At 33.4% G+C, this 9,286-nt stretch overlaps 1 protein-coding gene across 1 annotated transcript; it reads right to left on the bottom strand.

Annotated features, from left to right (window-relative positions):
* Nucleotides 1–853: 853 nt before the first annotated feature.
* On the bottom strand, nt 854–5,472 carry LOC136817350 (uncharacterized). Its single transcript, XM_067073692.1, has 6 exons — nt 5,047–5,472; nt 4,702–4,814; nt 3,981–4,057; nt 3,321–3,412; nt 2,710–2,813; nt 854–2,108 (listed from the first exon to the last, which is right to left on the bottom strand). Exons 1-6 carry the CDS (start codon nt 5,450–5,452, stop codon nt 1,782–1,784), a joined length of 1,119 nt encoding a protein of 372 aa, XP_066929793.1. The 5' UTR covers nt 5,453–5,472; the 3' UTR covers nt 854–1,781.
* Nucleotides 5,473–9,286: the final 3,814 nt, after the last annotated feature.

Here is a 9,286-nt window from a genome sequence, read left to right as displayed (position 1 = left end):
ATTTTTACCCTAATTGTTTTTAAACACATGTTCAATAAAAATAAAAATACAAAATACATAACGATAGAAATGTGCCGACTGCCAGAAGTATTCCATTGCCTATTACTTCAATTAAAATTGACAAATTTCCTCAGTTACCTGTTGTTATATGTTACACCACTGCATAAAATATGTTTCTATCGGATGTCCGTTATACGATAAAAAAAAGCGTGAAGGTCATATTTACGCTTTCTTTTCGGTTTTCGTAAATGTAACATTTCTGATTCCGGGAAGGGCTGTTATCGCATGTTGCGAAAATATGCGAAAATATACATTTTCGGAATCCCGTTTATTCAAGTATCGGTTATCGGAGTCTGCGATTATTCAAATATCGGTTGTTAAATTTATAGCTTATCTTGCAATTTCGGTAGTGGAAATTTACAAATTCCCTACGCCGGGTATCGGTTTCAACGATTATATGACATTTACGGTATTTGGAAAGAAGTAAACGCGGAATATCGGATATCTGGCTATTTACAAATTTCCTATATCGGATATCGGTTTCGGGGATTATGGCATTTACGGTATTAGGAAAGGAATAAATTTGGATTATCGGATATCGGATTTTCAGAATAGATTTCATTTTCAGTGTCGTTCAAATAACTCAGATATATACATCGGATTCGGGATTAATTTGCTGTAGTTGATACTCCAAACAATGTCATCGGTGAGATTTATCTATCAAATTTAACTTGAAAAAACTTTTTCTTCCCTTAGGGTAATTATTTCTAGAATGACAATGTAGTATTAAAATGCGGGATAAAATTAATTCAAAATGCATGTTTCTTTTGCAAAAGTTTTCTATTTATGAATAAATGTTATCAAATAATTTATGAATTTACATTTTGTTGAAAATAATTACACATAAATGCGTGAATGTGAACTTTATAAATAAAATAATACTAAATAATTATCGTTTACAAATAACAGATATGTCAAATTATGAATTGCACGTTTTTTCTTTTTAAGCAAAAGGTGATTTAAGCCGAGGTTTGACATACATGTTTTTTTATAAGCATAACGCTTATAAGCATAACGCTTATAAGCATATAAAGGCTCAGATTTGCAAAATTCCTAAACGTAACATAAGCATATACGTCAGCCTGAAATATTTTTCCAGTTGTCATTTTTATCTGTTTAAAAAGGTTTGGCAGAGGTCAAGTAAAAAAAAGACTTTCCACGGTTTCTTACATTCCACTGCTCCCAAAATCTGAACAAATTTTTACAAAACTTCTGAAATTTCATTAAAAACTTTGCTGAGGTGAATCATAAGCATAAGTTATGCCTGGACGCTTTGAGAGCTTAAGCATACACGAGCCTGACCAAGGGGCATACACTTGCTTATAAAAAAAACATGTACGCTAAAATTGCCTTTGTTCTATAACAATAAATCCATTGTATTCGAGTCAAAGTCATAGTCTTGTTATGCTTATAAGCGTTATGTTTTAAATTAAAAAAACGTGTAGTAACATTACTCAAAAAAATATTGACAAAGGAAAGGAACTTTCACGAATCAGGTACACTCATTTTTTTATAAGCATACGGTAAAATTATGGTATTTGACACAAGAACAGCCAGTCAAAACATTCCAGGTAAAAGTACTTCAAAAAGGAGTGATGTAGAGAGTTCTGAAAAATTAATGTTTTTCCTTGACAAAAACTGTAAATATTCCCTAACCGTTCAGAAAACCTGAAATTAAGATAAAATCAAGAAAACAATAGACTGTTTTAATTAATTAAAAATTAGTTAAAATAATCTATCGCTTTCTTAATTTTATCTGACCACACAGGCTCCTGGCGGTCAGAGGGAGGACCATCACAACGTTTTAAGGATCTGTACCGTGAATGTTTTGACTGACTGTCTTTGTGTAACTGATCCAGTTTTTCAAAAACACCAGCCACCCCTTCCGCCCTCCATGAAGGCCTTCTCACTATGAAGGATTTTTCACCATCTTGTATGTCTTCGTCTTCAGATGACATCATTGCTGGACACAAGACTGTTTGGATGGCCGTTTTCGTTGGCTGATCCACGTCAAATTTCTTGAGGGTCATCAAGCGTCTATTAAGTTTCTAAAAAAAAGGAAGGAAGACATCATTGAATTGCTAAATAAAAAAACCTTAACATGCCATGTGTAAGGCATAGTGCTCTCAAGGGTATCAGCCCCCTGCAAAAGAGAGGTGACACCTTTTTTGCTACCCCCCCAAATTTTCGAAAAACCCATGAGGCCCGCCTTAAAATGCCCTTTTGGTTTATCATCCCTATTAAAGTCATGAAACTAGTGAAAAATTTTGTTTTGCTTGATTAAGTTTTTGAATGATACACAAGAGAAAATACTAAGCATAATACGATAAAAATATAGAGGAGATATTTTGTCATTTTTCTAAAAGCATTTCCAGGCAAATTTAACCCATGAGATTACTACGCCATCAATCACAAAATTAAATTCTACAAAATATTTTAAAGGCATATTCTTGGGAGAAGTTTTGATATTTTATTGAATTTATAACCATTCTAAGTTTAAAAAACATTCAACAATCTCTAAATTTAATTCCCACCAAAATTAGATCTCCTCACGTATTTGGGATATGAACATTTGCTATAAGCACAATAAATTAGTCTACAAGTTCGACAAATCAGAAAGAATCCTTATCTGATAAATAATATCCATACCGTTTCTTTTCTTGAGGTACTGGCACAATCTGCTAAATAATTTGGGTTCCTCTCAGTTTTCCTCTTGGTGTCCTTTTTGGAGCGGAAATTGATTCGCACAGCATCTAATAGAATAAAGTTTTGTTAAGTTTTAAATAGAATAATTTCACATTTGTAGCATTCACTTTGTTGGTGTCTAAAATGAATATTAATTACATATTGACCACATGTAATTTCAGGTGCATTTTAAGGCTATAGGTCAGAAGACTAAGAAAACATCAATTTCCTATTGGGGGGAGAAGCAGTTTTTTTTTAAATATAGCAGCCTACATTTTTTGAATTATTAAAGTGGTGATGGTGGTGGCCGAAAAGCAGAGTTAGGACAGGAGAAATTTTATGTGTTTAGTACCGTTTTTACTAGAATTTATTTGGTAAAACATGTCAAATCGACAAATTGCTAAAATTAATCCACCCTAAATTTTTTGAAAAAGCAATTCGCAAAAATAAATCCACGCAAAATCAAAATTTTTATGAGTCGATAATCAGAGTTAAAATTTCTCTTGCTATATTTTTTCTGATTAAAATATGATGCTACTGAGTACTATTAATAAACTTGATTAGTAAAAACATACTTTCGATTTCATCATTTTCCAAATCTGGATGAAGGCCTTTGACACTATCCACAATGTGCTGTGACAACAGCTTGTTATGATTAGAAAAAGCTCTAAAATAAACAGACATGGAATTAAAAACAGTGAAGGTTTGATGGGCAAATTGTACTTAAAAATAATCTTTTCCTGTTGAGATTTACAACAAAAATTGCCTTGACAGGTTTATTATCCTTTTTAATGATGGATTTGCATTGGGACTGTTCATCATCAAATCATAGTGAATTAATTACCGTAAATCCTTGAATAAGCGCCCCCTTTTAGTTAAAATAATTTTATAAGCGCCCCGCTCGAATAAGCGCCCCCCTCAAGGGAGGGGTGCTTATTCGAATATTGTTATTGATTGAATAAGATATTGAGTAGATACTTGTGTCTTAAAAAGAAAGAAAGCGATTAAGAATAAAATGATAGAAATTGTCAATTGGATTTTTCAAATTTTTCTTTTATTCATCCTTTTTTGAAAAATCAACCTTTTTTGAAAAAGTTAAGTTTAAGCAGATTGATTCCGAATTTGTTGATATACAAATTTCTGAAATAAAAAAATAAGCGCCCCGCTTGAATAAGCGCCCTCCTTAGAGCCTGAAAAATTAAATGGATTTACGGTAGTGCATTTTATATTCTTACCCTTTACGATCATCCAGATTCCATTCCTCAAAATCACCTTCATCCATTGAGTCTTTAAAACATTTACGTACAAGTCTCTAAAAATACAAAAAAACAAACAAATTATTTCAAAGTACAGGTTATAACATCAGTAGCACAAATCATAATGTGCAGGGGGGTTTGGGTTTCTGAACCAAAAACAACCAGGGTGAACCGTGCTTTTTTGGGGTTTTCAGGTGGGGGAAATAGGTTAAGGTGGAACTTGAATTATTGAGGTAGGACTTCCACAACATTCAACTCAGGGAAAATCAGGAAGTTATCTTTAAACATATTACTCTACATGCAAAATTTCAATAGGAATGTGAACAGTCAAGGAAAGACTAACTAAAACAACTAAGAAAAAAAAATTAACTTTAAATTTTTTCCACTCAAGAGACAAGTTACTACATTTTTTACTGTCATTTATTTTTCTAATACTTGTCAACTCTTTCAGAGAAAATACAATTTCATACTTAGGGGCCATCCATATAGTACGTACACAGTGATGGGGGGAGAGGGGAGTTTAGCAAAAGCGTACATCTAATGTTTAAATGACATCATTTCTATTGTTCTTTGCGTACAAGGGGGATGGGGGTATCAAATTTTTGGGAAATCTTTGCGTACGTACTATATGGACGGCTCCTTATTACTAAAAGCATCCCTTTGTTTAATGATATGTAATTATTACTTGCAACTATCTAACCTTTGTTTTATTAGATGCTACAAGCTTGCTCTTTCCTTTGGCCTTTGATCTTGTTTCAAGTCTATCAATTTTCTTTTCCATCTCTGAGATGACAGCTTTTAAGTTCTCAATCTCTGAAAAAAAATCATTTCATCCAAAATACTAAATTGGTATTACAATTCCTCCCAGTCTTCTAGTTTTAGAAGGGAGAAAATAATATTTAAAGGTTTTTGAAAATTCTGTCTAATTTTCTCAAGAATCGTAAAACCAGGAAATAAATGTGAGTTTAAAAGTGTGAAAACTATGGCATACTAGTGCAATATAAAACCTTTCCACGGTGTCGAGTCTCTTATAATAAAAACATACCATTTTTGGTTGAATTTTGAGTGGAATTTGTTGGCGTTGACTGTGCAAACGGGGACATTGAAGAATTCCTTATTCTATCGTCTGTTGTATTTCTGATATTGCTATTGTTGATACTTCTTTCCATTATTCCTGTTCTTCTTTCTTCATCATTAAAAACTTCATCAACATCGTCATTATCAGAGTCTGATGCAAGGAAAGACTTTTTGTCAAAAACCTTCTTTCTTCTTTTGGCTGGATTGCGATTGGGAGTGGAAGGTGAGGATGTTGCTTGCTTTGCTATCGGGGATTCGTAAGTTTGTAACGTGACAGGGTCATACGGGCTTTTTGGGTGGACTTTATTTCTTGAAATTGCATTCATTGAAGATCTTTGGAATTCTTTAAAAGATATTGATTTCTTTGTTGACATGTTGCTATGTATATATGTTTTATGCTAAAATTAAATAAATCCACATGATAAAAAGCAATTTTCAATGGGGCCAATAGATCACTAATAACTATTGTATTCACATCATTTTATGGTTAGAAAAATATACTCTAGCAGTCTGGCCATAGGTTTGCTACGCAGCAAGAATCATCTTCATCTAACCTGTGATCTGAGGCACGTTTAATTGTTACATGCAAAGCCGCAAAATCAGTTAACAACCAAGTACTCTAAACACATACAAAAAACTTTGAAAAACTGTGAGTAGGAATCATTTTAGTAGAATGCTGGATGATTAAAAACTAACTAGGGAACAGAGCTTTGTGAATTTGTCTAATATTTCTTAATATTTAGAACTTAATACGTGTTGTCAAACTTGTCACAAACAAATTTATACTCAATTTTGGCAACTTTTGAAAAAACTTTTGTCGTTCGATTGAGTTAGATTAGTTTGGTAATCAAACGGATTGATTAATTATGTCTGGTCTTTTCGATGAAGTTCAGAAAAATACAAAAAAACACTCTTCCCTAAGCTATATAGGTAGTGTAGAAAGCAAAAATGGGTTTGTTTACCTTTTAAGTTTAAAAACCTGTAGGATAAGTTCGACTTTAATACAGTGCGAAAATAGTTTTCTGTTTTTTCTATTCAAAATAGAGATTTCGATACCAACCCACCACCACACACAATCATAGTCTCCACAACAAACTTGTGGAGTCAAGGAAAAGTCCAAGACTTTCTGTAATTTTGACAAGAACATAATATCTACATAGAAGAACAAATTCTCTGACAAACAAAATGATCTAATGCTCGTACTTCAACTCTTACAAAATGTATTCCTCGTAGGTAAACTATAAACACCAAAAGACATTTACCATCCATGACCATGACCATAAAAAAAACCTACTGAAAACTCTGGCAAAAGACCGCCAAAAAAAAGATATTTTTGTGTTTTGGAAATCATCCAATCAAATTCCTTCTTTCCATATTTTGCTGCAAAAAGCAGATAGGGGTTGATACGCTTAATATTATAATGCTATCGAAATGATAATTTAATATTACATCTAATTTTTGGACTCTTATTATTAATATAAGAATAATGGTCCAAATCAATAATTTAAAAACCGCATTTATATTTATCATTAGTTCATAATAATTATGATAGATAAATCTTGAACCCCCGTCTGAATATTTACCGTTCTCGATTTCCCGGTTCTATTTGGACAATCAAGTCTTTTCCATAGCAAACGTAAACAAATGAGACAAATGAAAAAAGTCGTCGAGGAGATTGGTCTGTCCCGTCGTCGTATTCTGTCCAACGGCTTCTCATTGGTAAGTAAGATTTTTTTTTTTAATTTATAGTATTCGTAAGTTGGTATTATGTCAATTTTCCTTCTCTCCGATGATAGCCGAAAAATCCGAAGTTTGCCCTTTTATCGATTTTGGAAAAAATTCGGAATTCGCCCTCCAATTTGGGTGTTTCCGCTAGAAAAAGTGACGTAATGAAACCTATTACCGTTTCCTCTCGGGTACTTAATACAATAGCCGTCCCTCCCGCTACTTAATTTTTCGAAAATTTTCCACCCAGGACATTCTTATTCCAACCCCCCCGCTTATTAATTTTTGGGAAGATGTTTTTGAAAGTTCCCTTTTTTGTCCTAATACAGCTGTATTAGCTCCTTTTCAAAAATTTTCCACCCAGGAAATTTTTATTCCAACCCCCCCCCCCCCCGCTTATTAAGTTTTGAGATTTTTCCAACCCCCTCCCCTCCCCCGCTTATTCCAACCCCCCCCCGGCTATTAGGTAACCGAGAGTAACCACCGCCCTCTTTTAGCCTTATTAGACCCAAGCCTCTTTGGTTCGTCCAGCCCTGCCCTAGGCGCTAGAGGAATGGGTGTCTTACACCACGCTTGATACTTCCGGATTAAAATTTCAAAGTTTTTAGGGCCCCCACAGAATGCTGGTCGATGTTCTTGATGATTACTTTAATCGTAGAAATTTTAGCGAGACTAATTCTAGCGTTTTAGCGAGTTTTTCCTATTTTTGCTAAAATAAATCTCGCTAAAACACTCGGGTAAATTAATGCGTGTCCAAATTTTCGTTAATTCTTCGGACCCATATCACCCCTCCTAGCATAATAAATTATACCTTTAAAGAAGCGCATTACGATGTAGAACATGAAAATTGGTGTTACTTAAATTTAGGTTTTGCCAATTTTGCGAAAAACCACAAAAAACAAAAAAATGCTGACTTCAGCAAAACTTGTTTTTTAAATATCACGCTAAAATTAGTCTCTAAAATTTTTACGATTAAAGTAATCATCAAGAACATCGACCAGCATTCTGTGGGGGCCCTAAAAACTTTGAAATTTTAATCCGGAAGAAAAGGTAATTAATAAAAGTATTACTTTTTAAAGGGATAAAATTTCGCAGGGGTTAGATTTCACAAGTGAGGCCATCCGCGAAATTTGAACATTTCGCGTGGACTGATTTTCACGGATGAGGTATTTTTGTATGTATATTTCGCGGATGACTGGATTTTGAATTTTTATTTGCTAAGTAAATAACGTTTGTGAGCCGTTTTGTCCGAAAAAAATCCAAAATTCACTGATTGGGCATTTTTCAAAATTGTTGCAGGGATTTATTTTCGCGGACGGCCCTTTTCAGATTTTCGCAGATAGAGGCAAAATCTGCGAAATCCGGGAAATTTAATCCCACCCCGCGAAAATTTATTTATATTTGAATTTATTAGTAAAATGCAAAACATGAGAGCAAGTATAAATTTGACCAGCATACTTAAGGGAACCACAAGGGTATCACGATATCACAACGTAATAATAGCGAGGTTAAGCACGGGTTTGTTTTAACCGTAAAGTGCGATACCGTAGGCCTCTACATAACTTGCCAAAGCAAGCCATGTAAGTGAAATCTTATGTACAGGCCTACAATATCGCATTAAACGGTGTAAATAAACACTTGCTTAACCTCGCTAATAGAGATGAACGGGACTTTTTTTAAATCTTCTTTATAGATACGTTATGGACGACGATATTTTGTGTCAAGTATGCAAACAAACATTCACAACGAAATATTTTGAACGACATTGTAATGCATGATGGTTTTAATATATAAATGGTCAAAAATTTAACTCATTCAGCGTCTTTTGTGTCATTTTATTCAGTCCTTTGTTTCTTGGTCTTACGTCACTTTTCTGTTCAGTCTCTTGACAATTAATTCTACGCATTCATTTAAGTTCTTTTGTATCATTTTTGTCATATAATTAGTTTATTCACACTTAGGCAATTATCTAGTATTTTCAATTTTATTCAAGTACGCGTTTTTCTCTCTCGATTTTCATGAATCATCAATCAAGCTATGAGAAGCGTTGTGTGTGGTTACATCAAAATATGGAGTTTCAGACTTAGACAGTTTTGGTCTTAACTTTCCAAATCAAAATTCAATTCTCAACTTTTGTGCACAGTTTTTCACAGTTTTCACATACTGGCTACCTGGTATGTTGTTTTCTGCTTTCTGCCTTTGCCTCTCTGTGTTTTTCTGTCCATCAGCCTATTGGCTCAGGTGTCTGGAATTAGATTATTTTTGATATTTTTAAATCAATTTCTTTAAGCTTAAGTTAGGTTCATTAATTTTGGTATATTTCAAGAGATTTCTTGTGCGATTTTCATGATACTTTTAAGGTCAATTTGATCAATTTCCTCAAGATTTCTAGTCAATTTCTGTTCAATTTTCTTGTCATTTTTTTGTCATATTTCGTCACTTAGTTTTGTCATTATTTTTAATTTTCAGTTTGAACAATCGTA

The sequence above is a fragment of the Clytia hemisphaerica genome, unplaced genomic scaffold (genome assembly GCF_902728285.1).
Source record: "Clytia hemisphaerica strain Z4C2 unplaced genomic scaffold, Clytia hemisphaerica genome assembly, whole genome shotgun sequence".
NCBI classification, from domain to species: domain Eukaryota; kingdom Metazoa; phylum Cnidaria; class Hydrozoa; order Leptothecata; family Clytiidae; genus Clytia; species Clytia hemisphaerica.
The sequence above is the reverse complement of the archived record's forward strand: the minus strand, read 5'-3'. Positions and strand labels throughout refer to the sequence as shown.